This window comes from Eucalyptus grandis, chromosome 2, assembly GCF_016545825.1.
Source record: "Eucalyptus grandis isolate ANBG69807.140 chromosome 2, ASM1654582v1, whole genome shotgun sequence".
Taxonomy (NCBI): Eukaryota; Viridiplantae; Streptophyta; class Magnoliopsida; order Myrtales; family Myrtaceae; genus Eucalyptus; species Eucalyptus grandis.
In genome coordinates this window covers 19415607-19438596 of record NC_052613.1, presented here as the reverse complement: position 1 = coordinate 19438596, position 22990 = coordinate 19415607, and the positions used below count along the sequence as shown (strand labels likewise).

Sequence of the window (22990 nt, the reverse complement as noted above, 5' to 3'; positions counted from 1 at the left end):
AGATGTTTTACTTGGATTGAAGGTTTTGATCTCAATGCTCTCTCTCTCCATTTAATCTCCTCCAATACTTGACCCACTCATGCTGATATTGCTAGCAAAAGTATTGTACTTAAAAATGAAAATGTCTGCTCGAGGATCGCACACATCGATCAACTATATTATTATCTTAAGAAACTATTGTGATAAATAGATGCAATTATGGTCAATGTTAACACAGCCATTTGATTTTTCATTACTACTCTAAACATTAATTTATATATCATAATAATTTTTAGCAACGTAATGCTTGTTTATACTCAATCGATGATCGGGAAGCTAACGTTATGGCCAAAGCCGTTGAACCAAACAATATAAAATCACATATAGTTAACAATCTTAAGCAATGACCAGTCAATCCAAAAAGATTACAAAAGCCGAGGCAAAGTACATGTAGTAAAGAAAGTTCACTATTTGTTTTCTGATTGATTTACGATAGGGGAATCCATAGGATGCCTTCAACAATGAAGGCGCGACCGAGAAATTGCTCCACCGCGAATCACGGGTTCCACCAAATCGGCCCATGAGCAGACAGAATCCGACCCACGAGTTGAAGACAATGAGTATTCACGAAAATTAAATTTTCAGAAATTGTACTTAATAAATGAGTGGACCGAGCCTCGTAACTGGGTAATAAAAATTCTCAAATATGAGACAAAAAAATCTATGAATATCTATAAAACAGATGTGTCGTGTTAGTTTGGATGAGTCGAAAATGGATCTATCTAAAATTGATTCATTTTTATGTAATTTGACTTAACGATATATACTCAACTTGACTCGGATTTATATGATATCCTAGCTGATATAGGCTCTAATATGCAGCAATTTTTCCCCTTAAATGTGAAAAGTTTTCACATAACTATATGCTTGACTAGCTCAAGTCACCAAGTCCAGATAAAACGAAATATTATATTCCCACATGAATTAATGTCTCGCACCAACTTTTGAAGCAAGGATAGCGACAATATTGATCGAGTGAAGAACCAATTAAATTTTGCGGGGTCGTGCATGTGCATGTGGCATGTGCATGGGAAGTGCTATTGCTCTTGCGTATTGTCTCCTTACAAATAATAAATGTCGAGCAAATATTGGGAGAATTACCAAAAAAGTCCTAAACCTATTGTAATTGTGCCAATTCAGTCCCTAAACTTTTTTTTTTTTTGCCAATTTAGTCCTAAACCTTTTATAAATGTGCCAATTCGGTCCTTCCACGAGGAGGCGCGTGGACGTTGGCCGGAGACACGTGTGGCGGCGAACCAATTTTTATTTTTATTTTTACCTCCTTTTTCTTCCTCGCGGCGCCGGCCGGCTGGGAGGCGAGGGGGCGAGGTGACCTCGTCGGCCACCGGCGAGGCTTGCCCTCGCCGGCCACTAGCGAAGGCGAGCCTCGCCCGGCAAGCTGCGAGGGCCGTCGCCCGGCCAAGGCGAGGCTCGGCCTCGCCCGGCCCATGGCGAGGTCGAGCCTCGCCCAGATCCGGCGACGGCGGCCTCGCCGGCCACTAGCAAGGCCGTAACCAGATCCGGCGAGGCGAGCCTCGCCATGGCCGGGCGAGGCCGAGCCTCGCCTTGGCCGGGCGACGACGCCCCTCGCCGTCGCTAGGCGAGGCTCGCCTTCGCGTGGCCGGCGGGGGGGTGAGCCTCGCCGGTGGCGGCGCCACCGCAGAGGAAGAAGGAGGTAAAAAAAAAAAATAAAAAAATTCGAAAAAAAAAATCGAAAAAATTAAAAATTATTAAAAAATTGGTTCGCCGGCCATTTGTCTCGGCCGGCCAATTTTGGCGTAAAGACTGAATTGGCACATTTATAAAAGGTTTAGGACTAAATTGGCAAAAAAAAAAGTTTAAGACTCGAATTGGCACAATTGCAATAGGTTTAGGACTTTTTGGTAATTCTCCCAAAGCAAATATTAGTTAAAAATAAGATGTTGGCATACCAGCCAAAAGCGTTGCACGAAGATTCGATGCCAATCTATATTAGAGTGAATTACTAAGACGGACCATTTGAGCAAATTGCAGACTTTCGATCTAATGGTATGGTGCTAATCTCATATGCGAGAGTTCTCGAGCCTTCATTTGAGGGAAATTTTTTTTTTTTTTTTGGTTAGAAGTTATTCACATAAAAGAGCGATGCATAATTTCAAGAAAACCAATCCCAAAAGGTTAACTTCGTACAATTTGTAAATACTCGATCATTCTACAAAAATAGATTAGTCATGACTTCAATGCACAATTAGCAGCCGATCACCGAAACTCATAAAAGTAGGTGTGCACCTAGATTTGGCATCCCCTTTGTAAATCCCATATCTATATCGGGAGAGAAGAGAACTCAAATCTAGATTTATTCCCTCTTTTCCAAAGTAAATTGAGGTGGTTATATAACCCGTCATCAAGTAAAATCTCAGTACCTCAATTTCAATCCGTATTTCATATCGTTGAATTTGACCCTAGTTAAGCCCTAAACATGTGAGTTTCAAGAATTCTTGAGTTAATGCCTTGATTATTAGTATACTTGAATTTGAAATGTTATTTTTTCTGCAAAATTAAAGGGTAAATTTAAAATTAATACCCTCGATCCGGCACTTCAATCATTGATTGAACCACGAAAAGTTAATAAAAAGTTCATCCAGCCATCCACAAATATAAAACATCACTAGAATAATAATATATTTGAGTTGCAAAAATCTAGAGGTTCAAAATTTAAGACTTCATTCTTTTCGCAAAAAATGTAGCGTTTCTAGATAATGTTTTTAAAAAAGTCATTTCCAATAAAATCACATAATTTTTAGTGTTCAGTCGGAATTTGAAAATGAACTAAAAAATGTTTTTTGTCGTTTGGTGGGGAAAATCTTTTCATTGATGCACTCCTTTCAATATTTTTTTTTATTGTCAAATCAATTTTTAATTATTTTTTCATTTTATTTCTTTTTCTTATTATTCTTCCTCGATCGATTGCCAGCTATGGCGGTGGCTGACAATTAACCACAGGTGAGCTCAAACCTTCTTAGCTAGGGGCAAGGCTCTACATCGCTTGATCAAACAAAGCCGAGCTCGCCAAAGGTCGTCGATACAGTGCTAAGCTCCAGGTGCAAATTGAGCTCAAAACTCAACTCAAGCTCAATGGATTATTATAATTTCGTTCGAGCTTGACTCAACTAGATTATGGAGATACTCAACTAAGATCGATATGTGAAAGCACTCGAGCTTGACCTTAACAAAGGTCGAAATGTTTATTGTTACCTGATACTAATCTTTTTACAAATATAATATAAGTTCGATTATGCATACTAACCTACCGAGCTGAGAATTGATGAGCTTAGGTCAATAAAACATTTGAATAGCTTCAAACTCGAGCTTGACTCAAAATTAAAGTCAATCGTGAGTAGGCATTCAGTCGATCTGAAGCCGCTTATGAGTAGTTTGATTCAGTTTCACCAAATAATTAAGAAGGGCGAATTTTCTGGCCCCGAGCAATTGGGTGCAACAACCCTCTTCGGTGCAATCTTGATTCGAAACTCTATTTCAAGATTTTTATTTTATATATAATAGAAAGTGTCGAATGAAAAAGAATAATATAAATAAACAAGAAATGAAATAAAAATAGGAAAATTACGAAGGATTCCCTCCAAAATCGCCTCCGCTCCCATTTTCCTCCAAACCCTAATCCATCTCTCTCTCTCTCTCTCTCTCTCTCTCTCTCTCATACTGATCATCGACGGGGACCGTTTGATTCCTCCGGTTCTCGGCTGCGAGCCCAATCCGATAACGCCGGCGCGTTCTCGCGGTTGAAGCGAACGAGATGACCTCGGTCGGCGGCGGCGGCGGCGACGGCGGAGACCCCGCCGCGCCGATCACCAATGCCGATTCCGTTCCCGCTAGGACCCTGCCTACCGATCGCGAATCCTCCCTCTCTTCGTCCTCTGGTAAGCCGGAAAAAACCTTACTTTTGCGGTTTTGCTACTCTATGCGTGCCTGTTTCACTGCTTCGCTTCCAAATTTGTGGATAGTTTTTGCATTTTCAATGCGTTTCGGTTGGATTTCTCTAAATTTCGTAAGCAATGTTGGGGGAAAATAAACATTTTTTTGGGTCTTTGCGATCGTACGGAGGATCGAGTTTGTAAACTGAGTGGTTATGAGAGTGAATTAGGGGATGCGTCTGCACGTGAACGTGTTTCGGCGTGATTTGTTTCGATCATGTTGTCCGCAGTTGGTGTTGTCCTCGTTCTGTTCTGATGTGCTGTGTTGCCGATGACAGAATCAGGTGACGTGATGAAAGGAGAGACCTTGGACGAGCTTTATGTGGAAAGCACAATGCAGTTCGATGATACCGTCCCATTAGACGGTGCATTTGAGACCCAGATCCTAGATACAGGTGGAGAGACCCAATTGGTTGATTTCGGGGGTGAAACTCAAGTGATTGATTGTGAAGATGGCATCGGGAATGTTGAGACGCAGCTCTTATTAGATGGCTGTGATACTCAAGTCGCTTTTGATAGTGATGGTGAAGATACGGGGGGAACTGAAGTCCTGGGTTCTGATGATGAGGTATCGGATGGCGGCTTGCACCGGGTAGGTGGTTGTTCTAGGGATGAGAAGAAGATGTCCTGCAGTCCTTTTAACAAGGATAGCGAGACCAAGGAGCAATCCGCTGCTTTGACTGATGAACCGTGCAGTTCAGGTGAGCTTGTTCAGATTCTATGCAAGCATTATGTCTAATCATTTTCATAAGCCATACAAACGACTTCATGCTTTTGTGGCCATCTTTTCTTCCTAGTTGGTTGGTGGATTTGTTTTTGTTTATTGCATCGGATGGGTTCTTTGTAGCTTGGGAAATCTTCCCAAGAAATATCATCATAGTGAAAATTGATGAAACATTAGTAGCAGGGAGATCTTCTATTGGATGCTCATTCAGATATATTTTCTTGTGTACTCACCCTCTTGGAAAGCATGCGAGTTCAGCAGTAAATCCACTTAATGTCCCTGTCTTGTGTTCTCCTGAGTTTATCATTTCCTCTTGAGTCTGACATTCTGTTGTTGCTTAGCTTTTTTTATTCTTGTGCCACCATGGTATGAAGGTACTGGACCATTGGTGGTGAACCGTACGTTTTCGCTCTCATGCGGAAAACTTACATGCGATTTTCTTTTTTAAAACAAATCGCATGGTTGAAATATCTGTCTAGCAATGAATTTAACCCCTCACAAGAATGACGATCAGGTTTTTAAGATTTCTGGCTGTCGCTTTGGAATGAATTATTCACATTACTGCATCATTTCTTCTTGTTATGGTGTGTGATGTCAAATATTGTTCTTATTCTTTTTTGCTGAATTGTCCAATAGTTTCAGAGACTGTAAAGATGACTGAGTAACCTTCTTTATTCTGTAGGGAATTGTATTTCCAAAATGCCAATTATCAGCTTAGGTCCTTATAAAGTGGTCGAATACTGAATCAGTGAATGTTCTGTTGCACCTTTTCTGTAGTAATTATTCACTTCCATTATGGTGCACTAATGTTTTCTGCCTTTTCAAATCCTGATCATCTGTGTCAGTGTGATACAGATTGGAAAATTAGGAAGTTCTGCTTCTTTGGAACTTAATGTCTTAGTTTGTTAATAATGGTCAATGTTATGGTATGTCAGTGCTCCTGCCTTGTAATTGTTGCTGTGCTTCCTTGGTCTTCATCCTGTTCTTCTCTTGCTTAGGTTCTGTCAGAAGGGGATTTACTTCAATTCGTGCAGCATCCCTCCGAGCATCTGGTTTAGCTGCTCGCAGCATGTTCCTGAATGGTGCTAGTAGTTCTAGCATGAGGCAGTCTTCAGAAGAACAGGCTGGTGAAGATAATGGAACATCTTTTGGAGGTGCTTATATCAAATCTGGTGAAGAATTTGATCAGGACTGTGATGCTGAGACTAAAATTGAAAATACAGAGGAGATGGAACATGGGAAGAAGTGCAAAATAGGGAGTTGCACTGTTAGAAGACTCTTTGCAGAGGATGTTGTTGACACCATGCCTGATGAGACAGCTGACTCAAAGGAAGTTCCTCTTGGAAATGACAAACTTGCTGGATTAAGCTATGTAGAATCTCAAGAACCGGGAGATCTTTCTCAGGCAAATGCACTTGATTTTGTTGACAGGTTTCTGAAGGACAATGTTGAGCAACTTGATGAAGAGCTTGACTTTGGAAAGACCATTGGAAGAAAACCATTATCAATCTCGTGTGCAGAAGGGCCACGGAATTTGGCCAAGAGTGCAAGTAGAATAACTGTAAGAGCAGAGGTTTTTGACTGGGATGATGGACGTGAGGATGAGGGCGGTGGAGATATTTTTTGCAGGAGGAAGGAAGATTTCTTTGATGGTGGGAGCAGTAAGGGCAGATCCCTGACCTTGCCCAGGAAGCACAGAAACAGATTTCAAGATGGTCAAGCAGATAGGGACGAACCATCGAGTGCTCCCTGCAAAACAACTGGTGTACTTCATTCTGATTCAAATGCAATTCGGAGAATGGGTGGAAAAAGTCAAATGTTGGCCAAATCGGCTCAAATGAATCACAAAAGGGATCTTGCAAATCAGTTGGATGAACAGTCTAAGATAGATTCTTCAAGAGACAGCTTGGGGGCAATTGCTGTTGATGCTTGTGTGCCAGACATGCTCAATGTCGGCTTTGACACTCAACTGGCTGCAGAGGCTATGGAAGAATTATGCCAGGGGGCGGCCCTTCCTAGGGAGGATAATTGTGATATCAGCATTTCTACAAGAAAGTTGAGAAGCACAAAGAGAGATGATAATGAACAAAGTAAAAAGCCATCTATCTCCCTGCAGAAGCGTTCCAAGGATAAGAAGAGGTGCCGCAGTTCTGGACAAAAACTCACAACTTGGATATGACTAACCCTACTGCCAATATGAGCGAAAAGTCGAATAAATTGCCTTCCGAGAACTTACAGTATAGAAACAGGGAATCTCTTGGAAGATGCCAAGCTGGTGAGTTTGGTAAACAAATTGCCACCAGAACATCGAATGGAGTTACTTTTGCCAGCAAGCAGCAATTACTAGGCAAAGGTGGTTTCTTTACATCCATTGCTAGGAGAACCAGATCTTCCTTGGCAGTTAATCAAGTGCAAAGGACAGAATGTTTATCAAGCAACCACACTAAAGCAACAGATGGTGCAGAGAATGTTGAGGTACGTAAAAGGAAAAGAAGCACCCAAGAAGGAAGAAGCAGCAAAAAAAGTGATGATGACTCAATGGTCAAGGCTAGAGGAAATTCACCGGAGCAACTCTTTGCAGTAGAAAGGGGCAAGAGGTCTGTTAGACGGATGAAATCTGATGCTACAAGAAAGTGTGATCTGGAAGTACAGTTGCCAGCTCAAAATTTTGAAGCTGGACTAGAGAATGCCACTAGTGAGACCACTTCTTTCAAGTTGAATAGGGAACCGTTAGCTAAAGGTTTAAACATGACTGACACAATTGGGCAGTCTGAGAGAAATGGGGATGTGGGCGCTACATCATCCACTGATAATTCAGAAGCAAATGCCATTTTAGATCATACTTCAGGAGAAAAATGTAATGGAAATTCAGCTCATACTACCCCTATTAACTGTTCAACGCCCTTCAATGATGCTTCGCCGGTTTGTGTGGGGAATGGTTATATGTCTCCATCGTGCAAGAAGAACCTTTCAAGATCATACCTCAGGAATGAAATTAAGAGCTTAAGTGCAACAGGACCACAACCTTCTTCAGCATATAAGGATATGCGGAAGAGGAGAGACATGAGTGACATTTGTGTCTTGTACAGCCACCACTTGGATGATGATATTATCAAGCAGCAGAAAAAGGTATTACCTGTGATTTTCCAGATATTTTGGCAGGAATCAATTTTTGTTTAAAATGTGTCTCATGGTTCTCTTGTGCAGATCTTGGCTCGTCTAGGAGCTTCTGCAGTGTCTTCTATTGCTGAAGCCACACATTTCATAACAGATAAATTCGTGCGTACAAGAAATATGTTAGAAGCAATTGCTTCTGGAAAGCCGGTAGTTACCCACTTATGGCTTGAGAGTTGTGGACAAGCAAACTGCTTTCTCGATGAGAGAAATTACATACTAAGAGATGCTAAGAAGGAGAAGCAATTCAGCTTCAGTATGCCTGTTTCATTGGCACGCGCATGCCAGCATCCACTTTTACTGGTAAGGTTTGATTTGTTTTTACTTAGGCCATCATAGGATCATTGTTATTTTGTCAGCACATTCAAAACAGTATCTCTGCAGGGTCGAAGAGTTTTGATCACCACAAATGCAAAGCCTGGTAAAGACATAATATCAAGTCTAGTCAAAGCAGTTGGTGGCCAAGTATGTAGTACATAGCTTCTCTGAAACATTTATCGTTTCCAGTACAGTATTGTCAGTTCAAATTCTTATGTTATTCTGAATTTTGAATGATTTCAGCCAGTAGAGAGAATTGGAAGATCTGCTTTGAGAGATGATAAATTAACAGATGATTTGTTGATTTTATCCTGTGAGGATGACTATGACACGTGCCTTCCTTTCCTTGAGAAAGGTCAAGAGTGATGATTTTTTTTGGACTTTCCTAATCCCATTAAAATGCGATGTGTAGAGACTTGATATGTTCTCTTGTCCATGCAGGAGTAACCATATATAGTTCAGAGCTTCTGCTGAACGGGATAGTTACTCAAAAGCTGGAATATGAAAGGTTAGTTTCCTCAAATGTACTACTGTGAACAAAAATGAATTGTTTGTGTGTGAGAGAGTTGGAGGGTGGTTTTTTCATCTGTCTTAGAATTTCTTTCTCATTATTATTCTTCGGGGCCATTACCTGTCTTCTTACTTATTCTTGTTTTTTATCTGTTGTCGTGCTTATGAAAGTACATCAATTATCAAATTTTAGAGAGCTTGAAATGAGTACCGAATGCTTTGGCAAGTTTTCACTTTGGTTTTCCTAATATAGTTGCTTTACATGATCGCAGGCACCGTCTCTTTGCAGATCATGTGAAAAGAACTCGCTCGACGATTTGGCTAAAAAAAGATGGTAACAATTTTGTTCCTGTGACCAAACATAAATAGAAGGGGTAAGCCTCTTCTGTCCTAACGCCTGCATGTGTTGGCTTGGCTTGATACCGTAGCTATGCAGTGTTTTGTACATAGTATGCTGTACCGAGTTCACATGTTGTTCAAAGGAAATTATTTATTTGTCTAGAGTACTTTATTATGCAAGGGGGGTTTAGGACTACCATTCAATTGATTCTTTCTTGTTTGGCAATGAAATGGATTCTAAAGCTGCTATTAAAATGAAGTGAAATGAAGAAGAATGATCCATTTTTACTGGAATTAGAATGTTATATTTTCTGCAGCTTCTAGTTAAATTTCCAGCATTCCTAAAGATGAAAAGATCGCAAAGTGTTGATTTCTTATGGTGTTTATTGAACTGTGGAAGATTTTATTGGCAAATTTCTTCAGCCACGGACACCATGCAATTTTTGTGGAATAGATTGTGCCAATCCACAATTCATTTGGTAGGGAAGAGTTTAACCTGCATATCCATTCCAATCAATGGATAAGAAAGCCATTCTCATTGGACGGTACTTTTAGGCCCTGTTTGGTAACCATCTAAACATGGCTAAATTATGATTCTTTGTTCCCAGAATCAGTTTCGGCTTAAAATCGCGTCTGGTAAAATTTTTGTTCCAGGGAACGGATTGGGAATAGATCAAGAACAAAAAAAGTTGATTTTTATTCCGAGAAAGAATTTGAGAATCAAAATTAAGAAATTTTCTTCTTCTCTTCGACCAATCTCACGATCGCTGTCCATCACGCCCGCCACCGTCCCGCCGTCGCCGCCGCCGTCTCGCCGCTCGCTGTCCGCCGTTGGCCGCCGGTCCGGCGAGCTCACTGGAGGCAAGCCTAGCCACCGGCGAGGCTCGGCCTCGCCGGGGGAGCGGGGGCCGGGCAAGCTTCGCGACGCCTGCCCCATTGGTGGATCGGCGAGGCTCGCCTGGCAACCGGCGAGGCTCGCCTAGCCTCGCCGGTGGCCTGGCAGGCCTCGCCCAACCCAGACGAGGCCGGCCTGGCCACCGGCGGGCTCGGCAGCCTAGGCGAGCCTTGCCCGGCACGGCGAGGCGAGGCTCCGACGAGTGCCGGCCTCCCGAGGGGCGACGCTTCGGTGAGGTCACCGGCTAGAAGAAGAAGAAGATGAGAAAAGAAAAGAAAAAGGAAAAAAAGAAAAAGAAAAGAAAAAGGAAAATGAAATGAAAAAAATAAAAAAAGAAAAGAAAAAAAAAGGAAAAAGTAAAAAAAATATTTAAAAATTAAAAGAAATTGATTTGGAACAGAATTAATGAACACGGTACCAAACGCGATTCTATTCCGACTGAAAATTTTGGACAGTTCTCGAGAATAGAATAAAAAATAATCAGTTCTGATTATAATCTACTCCCGGGAACAGAATCGTTACCAAACGCGCCTTTAGGTGTCATTTGGATTCTTTTATTTTTGTTAGAAAACTAAATGTTGTTATGTGGATCACGAGTTGAATTCATCCCTTGTTCTTTTCCTTTTCATTCACTCGGATCTCATCCCTTTCATCGATTTTGTGTCCATCCTTCTTTTCTGTTGAAAAAAGTGAAGGAGAAGGATTTTCCATGGTGGATCCCTCTTGTGCCTGCTTAGTCCTCTTCATTAAAAGTTGTTTGATATTTCTACATCTCTCTCTCTCGATTTCCCCCCCTTTCTTCCGTTTCTGAGGTATATTTAGACTTCCTATTAAACATGGGTGACGTTATTCTGCGTGCTGTGGTGGGAAGCAACGATCGGTAATAACGTGAACGTGACGCCAATTTATTGAGAAAAACTCAAAAATTGACCAGACACCAACACAGGTTAACGCGAAATTGACGCGGAGTTGACATTTTTTTGATGAATTTTAATAAAAGAATCGATTTATCATTGTTTGCGATGAAATTTGCTGTTCTGCTTCGGTCATGATGTGAACCAATGCAATATTAAATGCATGGCATGAATTTTCAACCCTTCTTGTCTAGGTACGTCATTGTGCCAGCCTTTCCAATCTGCTTATTTGATCATGAATTGAAAATCATCAGCTTCAACGGAAACATTACATGAGTGAGATGAGAGGTATAGGACACTTTGGCACTGTACTGTAGGAGGTCGAATCGACTTTCTTCACAGGGCATCTCACTTATCGGTTGTCAATTATAGGTGGACTTGAATCGATGTCTTGGAGCGCAAAGATTTTTGTTCTTTTCCCCTTTGCTTTTCTTACCGAATCGATTCCTGGAGCGCAAGGACGCCGAATGGCGAAACCCCGCCTTTGACCAACATTACCTGTTTCGAAGAAAATGTACCCGATCTATACGGCAGTGCACGATCGAAAGAGCTATATGGTCTCTACATATAACTACAAATAACAAAAGATAATTTTTCCTTCATTTTGGCATACTGACCCGATCGTATGGGACCCCTAGACTTATATTATTCTGTCTAACAAATTCGGTGTTCTCGAAGAGAGCTGTCATCCTGGAAACCGGAGTCCGACATCACACACAAAATCAACTTTGGCTTCCCAACTTTGGGTGGTGGTGGGTCATTTATCCCGATACAGCACTGCCTTTATCCTTGCAAGAGAACCCTGGTGGATGCAACTAGTCTATGTTATGATTGCGACGACCGAACAAAAAGCATGGTGGGGGTACTTTCCTGATCATCTCCAGGTTGATCACATATATTCATTATTCAACCTTGTTAGGAGTGGATTTGGTGTACACAGTTGGCACCAACCAACAATATCCATTAGGTTATATATGTCGTCGAAGAATATGAAGCCGTGCATTTTACCACGAGCCTCTTATGGGCAACTCGCAGGTTTTAAAAGGCTAAAAAAGTTGAAATGATGCGTTCTTTGAACAGGAAGATTGAATTTTCTCCACCTGCCCTATGGAATTCCGATCCCCCCCGGAAGTCATTTTCCAGAAGCCCTAACGTAACCCCCACGAAGTCGCTATCTCCATTTTAACTGATTCCGCACCGCCAGATTTTTCAAACTAGCCATCTCTTAGTTTAGGTCACCCTTTACCCAATACACTGTACCGGGATGTAAACGGACCTGGAGCAACACGACAAGTCAACACAAAGCTCTTTTGACTATGATCGGGCTTTGCTTGCTTGATGATCTAACCTTGCTTGCACCAGCTTTTTAGCAGAAAATAATGATATAATTGCTGGCCCCTGCGAAAAATGCAAAACCAATTGTCTTGTTTCGCCTTTGTCTACCCTATATAAAGGATGAAAATATGCATGAAGACGCATGCCTTACTAGTTGTTTGAGAGAGAGAGAGAGAGAGAGAGAGAGAGATGAGTAATATGAGCTTAGTGCTGGTAATCACCATAGTTGTCTTCTTTGGGCACATAGGAGACTCAGAAGGAGGGGACTTGAGGAAGAATTTCTACAAGAGCGCATGTCCTCTTGCTGAGGAAATAGTGAAGGATATCACGTGGAAGCATGCCGCCAGTAACTCAGCTTTGCCCGCCAAGTTCCTGAGGATGCATTTCCATGATTGCTTCGTTAGGGTACGTACGTATATATATACACTATAATCATTCATGCATTGGAGTAGATTAATCCCGACACTATGCCTATGCTGGAACTTTTATTAGGCTTGCATTTGCACGCGCACCGGCCGGCGAACTCGCCTTGTGCATGAACTACCGTCGTTTGTCAGTGTCATCTATATATATAAAGTACCGTCGTTTGGCCGTGTCATATATATACATACACGAGTCTCTTGCTATGTCTAGATTGAACCAAGAACTGATATTCTTTAGAAGAATCATTTCATTGTTCCATATGGTCGCACAAGGTAAAAAATCGATGCTTACGTGCATCATTGTAGAAGGAGAGTTTTGCGTGGTAATATTTCTTTGGTGCTTGATCGCATCGTTTCATGTGTGTAGGGTTGCGATGGCTCAGTTTTGCTAGACTCGGCGAACAACAAGGCGGAGAAGGTGGCGGTTCCGAACCAGTCGCTAACCGGGTTCGACGTAATAGACGAGATCAAGGAGAAGCTGGAGGAAACATGCCCTGGGGTCGTCTCTTGTGCCGACATCCTGGCTTTAGCTGCTAGAGACTCGGTCTCTTTCCAAGTAAGACTTTTCGGGGTGATGAAAAACTCTAGGGCCATTCATTGGCATTCTCTTGGGTTTGTTTTGAAAACTTTTCTTCATGAGTTAGTAGAATTTTAATAACCTCATCAACACTCCATGACACGTGCTCTTGAAAAAAACTATTGTGGAAAAAGCTTTTTTAACCATACGATGGCGACACTAGATTATCAAGTAAAAGCTCATCCGTCTTCTACTGATACTATTCTCGACCCTACACATACATCGGCCCTAATTATCTTTTGATTTGTGATCAATCCAAAGAAAAATATTCACCGGTCCTAATCATTATCCAATTGAACGATATTGCTTCTACAAAAGTGTCCCGACACTTTACTATGAAAAAGTTCAATAAGGTCGATCGATTTGAGAAACAAACGTACCTCTTTTTCTTTTTGTTTTTTCCCAAATTAAAGTTTTCTCTTGTTTCTGGTTGTTGAAAATTCCCACTAATAATGTGCAAATCTCTCACAACAAAGGTGATCCCGATATTGGTCGGCAGCTTCTATATATATCGTGTATTTATATTATGATTTACATTAATTTGAAGTTTTAGTGGATCTCACATGATTGCAACAATTAATTGTGATTTGCAGTTCAAAAAGTCGATGTGGGAGGTGTTGACTGGAAGAAGAGATGGGAGAATTTCACGTGAATCAGAAGCGCTTTCCAATATCCCTTCCCCATTCTTCAACTTTACAACTCTCAAGCAATCTTTTGCCAACAAGAGCCTCACTCTTCACGACCTTGTTGTCTTATCAGGTAAATCAAATATAAAAGAAATTTCACATTTTAGAGGGTCAAAATTAGCCATGTGCTCGTAGGACCTAATGTCCAGTAAGTCAATTTCCCTTTTCAGGTCATTTATTTCTTTTTCTTTTTGTGTGTGTATGTGTGTGAATATTTTCGTAAGAATACACATGAATTGTATCGGATTCTCTCTCTGAAAAATATCTAATGAAATACCCATTGCTCGTTCCTGAAAAGGGAAACAAATTGATTAATGTGCTTATTATCTTCTCAAATATCCCTTAACATATGTCCTTAGGAATTATATGAAAAGCATAGGTAAACAATTTTCCCTAATGACGGTGAACAAATGGAAACTCATAGCCCCATACATATATAGAGAGAATCTGAAGGTCCGATTATTATGAATTGTATATTTTGCAATTTTTCTAAAATTTTAAAAACGACAAAAATATATCTTTAATGTTAAATGAAAAAATCATAAACGATATACATATATATTATAATGTTTATACTTTTTTGGAAAGTTCTCAAGCACTCGACTTGGAAAAAAAGGGTCAACTTTCAAACTTTATAAGAAAAGGAAAATTCAATCTTCTAAGAAGCAAAGTTGAATGAATTAATTAAGTACACGACATGTCTGGGTCATCAGGTGGGCACACGATTGGGGTCGGGCACTGCAACTTCTTCAGCAACAGGCTCTACAACTTCACCGGAAAAGGCGACCAAGACCCGTCCCTCGACCCGACCTACGCCTCTCAACTGAAGGCTCAATGCAAGACGCTCTCCGATAACGCCACCACTGTCGCGATGGACCCCGGAAGCCCCCTCTCCTTCGACAGCCACTACTACAAGGCCGTGAACCGAAAGCAGGGCCTCTTCCAGTCCGACGCCGCGCTCCTGACCAACTTGGAGTCGAGGAAGATCGTCAACGAGTTGCTGGACCAGGATGGCTTCTTCACCGAGTTCGGCCAGTCGATGAAACGGATGGGCGCGGTCGAGGTGCTCACGGGGAGCAACGGCGAGATCCGGAAGAAATGTAACGTGATTAATTAGGTGTGAGGTTTTATAGTTTCTTTTTGGGTTATGCATGTGTTTTGAGAGCATTTAAATTATTTGAAGTAGGTGGAGGACCATTTGCCTTTGGCAATTGGTATTTTTGTGCAAGATTTATATTGGGAAAGTGTGATCTAATAATTGTTGAACAATAGTTTAACTATGATCCTTTTTGTCTTATTTTGGCCAGTCTTTTCTGTCTTATGTCAGCCAATCTTTTGCTGCTAAAAAATTTAGCTTAGGTTTGGTGCCAATAATTCTGCAGAACTTACTCTAAACCAAAATAAAAATAAAAATGAGACACATCTCATGTAGATAGTGCTCCTATAAAAGAACTTCCCCCGCCCAACAAGTAAAATGCAAAACACACATTACTTGCTTGTTTATGTCAATCAAATTTTTGTAATTATAAAAATCTAATATATAGGTGTAATGTTATGAAAATTTTATGTGAGAAGTAACGAGCTAAAGCTCCTAGTGGCAATTCTTGTTCCTGGCTCCACCCAAATGTTAGGCCAATTTCACAATTAAATGGACCAATCAAAGTATGCCTACCATGATCAATTATGTTGTAATGATCAATTAGAATAGAACACATTCATTATCTAGTAAATAATATGGCACACAGAATGCCTTATCTCATTAAATAATACACGCAGGTCGATCTAATTAGTGAGTCATTCATTATTCGTAACGTGTTTGAGATAATATTTAATTTGTAAAAATTCTCCAAACACAAAAATCATCTGATTTATAAGAATACAATGTAAAGTCAGTTCAATAAGTGACAAACGATATTACTTGCATTAGACGTGTATCATATAAATTCAGCGTGTTTTCTTCCAAATTTCTAAGAAGAAAATTAGTTTTTAATATTTTTAATTGAATTTTGAATAAGGACATTAAGCAAAAGTGTTTTTTCAAAAGATGACCCAAAATAAACTTTATTTCAAATAAGAGGCCAAAGTGGCGATTAATCTCAAATAAAGGCTATCCCAATCCTATGCGCTCTCCTCGGCTTCGACCGCGGATTCATCCACAAGTTCGACGCACTCATTACTCGCTTTTGTCATCATGTCCGCCTCAAATAGCCCTAAACATTGTCGAGATGATGGCGATTTTAGTGGCTTCGGCTTCAACGCCACAACGCTGGAATTCGACCGGCAAGCGTAGCCACCTTAAAGCCTTAGTCAACAAAGCCCCCCTCGACGCTCCTCTAAGCGGCAGCTTAGAAGAATAAAGCCAGCGCCTCAATGCCTCAATCTCGGCTCGTGGACAATTCCCAATTGTGGGATGTTACCACGAGCTTTCTATGGGCAACTTGCAGATTTTAAAAGGCTAAAAAGGTGAAATGACACGTCTTTGGACAGGAAGATGGAATTTTCTTCACCTGCCATATGGAATTACTATCCCCAGGGAATCAATTTCTAGAAGCCCTAGCATAACCCCACCAGAGTCGCTATCGCCATGATAAACCTATTTTTCCACCGCCAGTTTTTCCAACCAGCCTTATCAGGATAGGTACCCTTTAACCAATACGCTACTAGGATCTCCACAAGACTTGGAATAACACAAGTCAACTCAAAACTCTCCAGACCGTCATCGGGCTTTGCTTGCTTTGTGATGTGATCTCACCTTGCTTGCATTTTAGCAGTTCGGGCCCCTATATAAAGGATGAAAACATGCATGAACATGTATGCCTTACTAGTTGAGAGAGAGAGAGAGAGAGAGAGAGAGAGAGAGAGAGAGAGAGAGAGATGAGTAATATGGGCTTAGTGTCGGTAATCGCTATGGTTGTCTTCTTTGGGCACATAGGGGATTCAGAAGGAGGGGACTTGAGGAAGAATTTCTACAAGAGCGCATGTCCTCTCGCTGAGGAAATTGTGAAGAGTGTCACGTGGAAGCATGTCGCCAGCAACTCAGCTTTGCCCGCCAAGTTCTTGAGAATGCATTTCCATGACTGCTTCGTTAGGGTACGTACGTCTGTATACACTATGTCATCCATGCATTCGAATAGATTAAACCCGACGCCACACCTATGCTGGGACTCTCATTAGGCAATGAGCAATCTCTCCATCTAAAAAGAAGATGATGATAACATTATACGCACTTGACTTGCATGAGTAAAACTAATTATATGAGACTGTAGTATGATCGGGTGAAACTTACCATCATCCAAGGATGCACGCGCGCATGCACAGGCCGGTGAACTCAACCTTGTGCATGAATTATCTTCTTTTGATCTAGTGTCCTACACGGTCATCTAGAGCATATACATACGTGAGTCTTGTGCATGAAGTACTCAATTTTTGCGCGTACACATGCTATGTCTCGATTGTACTGAGAAGAAGAATCATTTCATTGTTTCGTGTGCTAAAAAAATCGATGCTGACGTACATGATTGTAGAAGGAGAGTTTCATGTGGTAATATTTCATCGGTGTTTGATTGCATCGTTTCACGTGTGCAGGGTTGTGACGGCTCAATTTTGCTAGACTCGACGGGGAACAACAAGGCGGAGAAGGAGGCGGTTCCGAACCAATCGCTAACTGGGTTTGATTTGATAGACAAGATCAAGGAGAAGCTAGAGGAAACATGCCCCGGCGTCGTCTCTTGTGCCGACATCCTCGCTTTAGCTGCTAGAGACTCGGTCTCTTTCCAAGTAAGACTTTTTGGAGTGATGAAAACTCTTGAACAATTCATTGGTATTCTTTTGAGTTTGTTTCAACACTTTTGAAAACTTCATGAGTTAGAACTTTAATATCCTTAGCAACAATCCTCACACGTGCTTTTGAAAAAACTATTGTGGAAAAAGCCTGTTGGACCATTTGATGGCGACACTAGATTATCAAACAAAAACTTATCTATCTTCCTTTGATACTATTTTTAACCCCACACATACACTGACCCTAATAGTATTCCGATTCGTGATCAACCCATAGATAATAAAATATATACATTGGCCATAATCATTATCCAAAATTAGAGGATATCTTTTTCCTCAAAATTAAAAGTTTTCTCTTACTTTTGGCTGTTGAAAACTATCACAAATAATGTGCAAATCACCCAAAACAAAGTCGATCCCCATATTGGTCGGCAGCTTGTATATAGTGGATACATATCATGATTTACATTGATTTGGCATTTTAGTGGATCTCACATGATGGCACCAATTAATTGTGATTTGCAGTTCAAGAAGTCACTGTGGGAGGTGTTGACTGGAAGAAGAGACGGGAGAATCTCACGTGAATCGGAGGCGCTTTCCAATATCCCTCGACCAGTCTTCAACTTCACGTCTCTCAAGCAATCTTTTGCCAACAAGGGCCTCACTCTTCATGACCTTGTTGTCTTATCAGGTAAATTAAAGACAAAAAAAAATCACATTTTATATGGTAAAAAATTAGCCAAGTGCTCCTGGGTAGGTTGTCCTAATGTCTAGCGAGTCAATTTTCCTTTTCAGGTCATTTATTTCTGCGTGTGTGAATATTTTCGTAAGAATGCAAATGCATTGTACCGGATTATCTTTGAAAAATATTTGATGAAATACCCTTTTCTCGTTTCTGAAAAGGGAAACCGATTGATCAATGTGATGGGTAAAATGGCCCCACACAGTGAATTTATGCACTTTCAAGCGAATCTCATTTCCCAGAACAAAGAAATGTTGCAAATTGGACCCCACTTTCAATTTTCTACGGGATGGGCAACCAGAACACAATATCCGTGGACAAGCATTAGATTCGAAATTTCATATTTATGTAAATTCTATATAGTTTTTGGTCTTCCAATGAGAGAAACATAACTCGATGATATTATTTAAGCAAAAAAAAAACTCCATGGAAAGTTCCATAGCAGTTTTAGGTGGACATTGCAAAAAAAAAAAAAAATGATAATATCTACGAATTGATAAATGTGAAAAGTAAATTTCCGGTCTTGAAGGATATAAATCATGGATTTTCAATTCTCCTACCATTTTCTGATTACGAAACGACTAAGCTCTTTTATCTATATAATATATATATTAAAAACTTTACTCGCTCTTTCTAAAAAAGAAAGTTTATCAATTTCTTATTTACTGTCATCACATGCAAGTAAATGGGACTGTCTTTTTTTTTCGTCAGAAAGTAAATGGGACTTAAACATCGAATTTAGTGGTTGTTTATCAAAATAACAATATTTCTTGAAACAAATATGCTCAAAATATTTTTTTCTGGTTTATTTTTTTATATGCAGTTCCTTTTACCATATTTGGATTGATTAAAAAAATATTACAAGAAAAGTCGAAAACAGATGTGATAAAAGATTGATATCAGACGTAAACAAAAGAAAAATCAACTTAAAATCGAATGCCATAAGTTGATGAAACGAATATTGTTTCATATTCGTGATTATCTGAATTACATTCAATAATTGTTGTAGGTTTCACTTATTTTTATTTTTCCTCCCTTTTAACTTACATTGGACAATTTTTATATTTTAAGGGAATCCCACATGGTGAGTAACCATGGGCTTATCTTCTCAGATTTCCCTTTCCAAATCTCCTATAGGAATTTTATAAAGTTTATGGCTTGTATATTTTACATTTTATTATCTAAAGTTTTAGAAAGGACAAAAAAATATTTTTAATATTAAATGGAAACATTATAAGTGATATATACACACGCGCACACACTTGAACAAAGTAATCACTAATCAGAATAAGAAGAGAAGTTATGTTAATTTACTAATTAATTAAGTATACTACATATCTGGGTCTTCAGGTGGCCACACAATTGGGGTCGGGCACTGCAACTTCTTCAGCAACAGGCTCTACAACTTCAACCGCAAAGGCGGCAAAGACGACCAAGACCCTTCCCTGAACCCGACCTATGCCTCTCAACTGAAGGCCCAATGCAAGACGCTCTCCGATACCACCACCATAGTCGCGATGGACCCCGGAAGCCTCCTCTCCTTCGACAACCACTACTACACGGCATTGAACCAAAATCAGGGCCTCTTCCAGTCCGACGCCGCGCTCCTGACCAACAAGGAGTCAAGCAAGATCGTGAACAAGTTGCTGGACCAGGACCGCTTCTTCACCGAGTTCGGCCAGTCGATGAAGCGGATGGGCACGGTCCAAGTGCTCACCGGGAGCAACGGCGAGATCCGGAAGAAATGTAATGTGATTAATTAGGTGTGAAGCTTTATAGTTTCTTTATGGGTTATGTATGTGTTCTGAGAGCATATGGTTAATAAGAAGTAGGTGGGGAATCATTTGCCTATGGCAATAGTTTTTTTTTTTTTTGCAAGATTTATATTTGGAGAGTGTGATCGAATATTTGTTGAACGAGAGTTCAACTATGGTCCTTTTGTCTTATTTTGGCCAATCTTTTCTGTCTTACGTCAGCCAATCTTTTCTGCTTGAAAATTTAGCTTAGGTTTGGTGCAAATAATTCTGCAGAACTTACTTTAAATCAAAAAAAAAAAAAAAAAAAAAATTCAGACGTATCTCATATAGATAGTGCTCCTATAAAAGAACTCACCCCGCCCAAAAAATAAAATGTAAAACACACATTACTTGCTTGCTTTATGTCAATCAAATTTTTGTAATTATGTAAATCTAATATAAAGATGTAATGTTATACAAATTTTTATGTGAGAAGTAACAAGCTAGAGCTCTTAGAGGCAATATGGCTCCACACGGTGTTAATTTCACAATTAATTAGGCCAATCGAAGGATTCCTACCATAATCTACCATGTTGTAACGATCAATTAGAATAAAACACATTTGTTATCTAATAAATAATGTGGCACATGGAATGTCTTATCTCGTTAAATAATACGTGTAGGTCACTTCAAGTGGGAAGTCATCCACTATTAGTAGAGTGTTTGAGATAATATTCTGTTTGTAAAAATTCTCCAAACACAAGAATTATATGACTCATTAGAATAGTCGGGTTAGTAAGTGAAAAACTATCACACTTGCATTAGACGTGTATCGCATAAATTTAGCATGTTTTCTTCTGAAATTTCTAGAAAGAGAACTAGTTTCCAAAAATTTTAAATAACAGAAAATTTTCTAATAAGGGCATGAAGGAAAAATGTTTTTTTTTTTTTTTTTTTTTCAAAAACCGACTCAAACAAGATCTTATCTCAAATAAAAGCTGAAGTGCCGAATTAATCTCAAATAAGGGCCTTGCTCCAACCAATTAGTTAAATCTTAACAAGGTCAGGGGTTTGTCAAAAGACTTTTTACCTTTTATTTGCTTTCTCTTTCACTTACATTCTTTTCTTTTCTCTCATTTTTCATTTTCCTTGTTCTTCCATCCTAATCCTCACCTTCGAGCCCTCCCCCTTCGCCCTGAACGACATCCTCTGCGCTCTCATCAGCCTGGACCGCGGCTTCACCCACAAGTTCAACGCATTCATTACTCGCTTTTGTTATCACGTCCGCCTCAACAAAGCCCTGCACGTTGTCAAGATTATGGTGATTAGCGGCTTCAGCTTCAACGCCGAGACGCTGAAATTCTACCGGCAAGGCCAGCCACCTTTGAGCCTCAGTCAACAGAGCCCGCCTCGACGCTCCTCTAAGCGGCAGCTTAGAAGAGGAAAGCCAGCGCCTCAATGCCTCGATCTCAGTTCGTGGATAATTCCTAAACGCTGGATGTTACCATGAGCTTTTTATGGGCAACTTGCAGATTTTAAAAGGCTAAAAAGTTAAAATGATGCGTCTCTGAACAGGAAAATGTAGATTTCTTCACCGAGCATAACCCCACCAGAGTTGTTATCACCATTTTTAATTGATTCTGCACCGCCAGTTTTTCAAGCCAGCCATCTCAGTTTAGGTCACCCTTTAACCAATACACTACTAGGATCAACACAACAAGTCAACTCAAAGTTCTCTTGACCCAGTGAAATTCACCTTCATCCAAGGATGCATTCGCACGAGCACTGGTCGGCGATCTTGCCTTGTGCATAAATTAGCAGCTTTTGATCTAGCGTTCTACACGGTCATCTAGAGCATATGTACTCAACTTTTTTGCATACACGAGTCTTATGCTATGTCTAGATTGCACTGAGAACGCACATTCATTAGAAGAATCATTTCATTGCTTCATATCATTGCCACATGGTCGTAGAAAGAGAGTTTCGCATGGTAATGTTTCATCGGTGTTTGATCGGATCGCTTCATGTGTGTAGGGTTGCAATGACTCGATTTTGCTAGATTTGACGGCATACAACAAGGCGGAGGAGGCGGCAGTTCCCAACCAGTCGCTAATTGGGTTTGATGTAATAGACAAGATCAAGGAGAAGCTAGAGGAAACATGCCCCCTCGTCGTCTCTTGTGTTGACATCCTCATTTTAGCTGCTCGAGACTCTGGTCTCTATCCAAGTAAGACTTTTCGAGGCGATGAAAACTCTTGGACCATTCATTGGCGTTCTTTTGAGTGTGTTTCAACACTTATGGAAGCTTTTCTTCTCGAGTTAGTAGAACTTTAGTAACCTCGTCGACCCTCCTCGACATGTGCTCTTGAACAAAACTATTGTGGAAAAAAGCTTTTTTGGAGCATGCCATGGCGACACTGGACTATCAAGCAAAACTTCATCTGTCTTCTTTTGATACTATTTTCGACCACACAAATATGTCAAAGTCAACCATATTTTGATTCGTGATCAATCCATAGACAATAAAAACTACATAGGCATCATAACTTATCGGGAAAAATACAAAAAAAAAATCATAAACCTATTGCATTGGTACAAATTCAATTGTAAACTTTTTAATTGAACCAATTTAGTCTTAAATATTTCTACATTAGTACCAATTCAATCCATCTAACTAATTTAGCCCGGATAAATAATTAGACAAATGCAAAAACAACATCATTTTGCTGATGATGTGGATAACTAATTAATATAAAAAATAATTAAATTAAATTTAAAATGAAATTAAAAAAGGGGAGGAAGAAGATGAACAGTTGAAGGCGGCTGAG

The 22990-nt window shown here is 40.2% G+C and overlaps 1 protein-coding gene and 1 non-coding gene across 2 annotated transcripts; both read left to right on the top strand.

Moving 5' to 3' along the window:
* The first annotated feature begins 3703 nt into the window (after positions 1 to 3703).
* On the top strand, positions 3704 to 9391 carry LOC104425607. Its single transcript, XR_005547979.1, has 8 exons — positions 3704 to 3956; positions 4289 to 4711; positions 5733 to 7863; positions 7942 to 8211; positions 8293 to 8373; positions 8470 to 8581; positions 8668 to 8734; positions 9009 to 9391. It is a non-coding gene; the product is annotated as an uncharacterized LOC104425607 (transcript).
* A 2994-nt stretch (positions 9392 to 12385) lies between these two features.
* On the top strand, positions 12386 to 20258 carry LOC104434724. The gene is made up of 8 exons (XM_039306853.1): positions 12386 to 12624; positions 13009 to 13197; positions 13812 to 13977; positions 14618 to 15018; positions 16737 to 16994; positions 17490 to 17681; positions 18210 to 18375; positions 19777 to 20258. Exons 1-8 carry the CDS (start codon positions 12409 to 12411, stop codon positions 20187 to 20189), a joined length of 2001 nt encoding a protein of 666 aa, XP_039162787.1. The 5' UTR covers positions 12386 to 12408; the 3' UTR covers positions 20190 to 20258.
* Positions 20259 to 22990: the final 2732 nt, after the last annotated feature.

Coding starts and splice junctions, on each gene's coding strand:
- LOC104434724 (XM_039306853.1), top strand. CDS start 12,409: ATGAGTAATATGAGCTTAGTGCTGGTAATCACCATAGTTGTCTTCTTT. Junction 15,019..16,736: donor AGAAATGTAACGTGATTAAT/TAGGTGTGAGGT, acceptor ACTAGTTGAGAG/AGAGAGAGAGAGAGAGAGAG. Junction 18,376..19,776: donor TGACCTTGTTGTCTTATCAG/GTAAATTAAAGA, acceptor CTGGGTCTTCAG/GTGGCCACACAATTGGGGTC.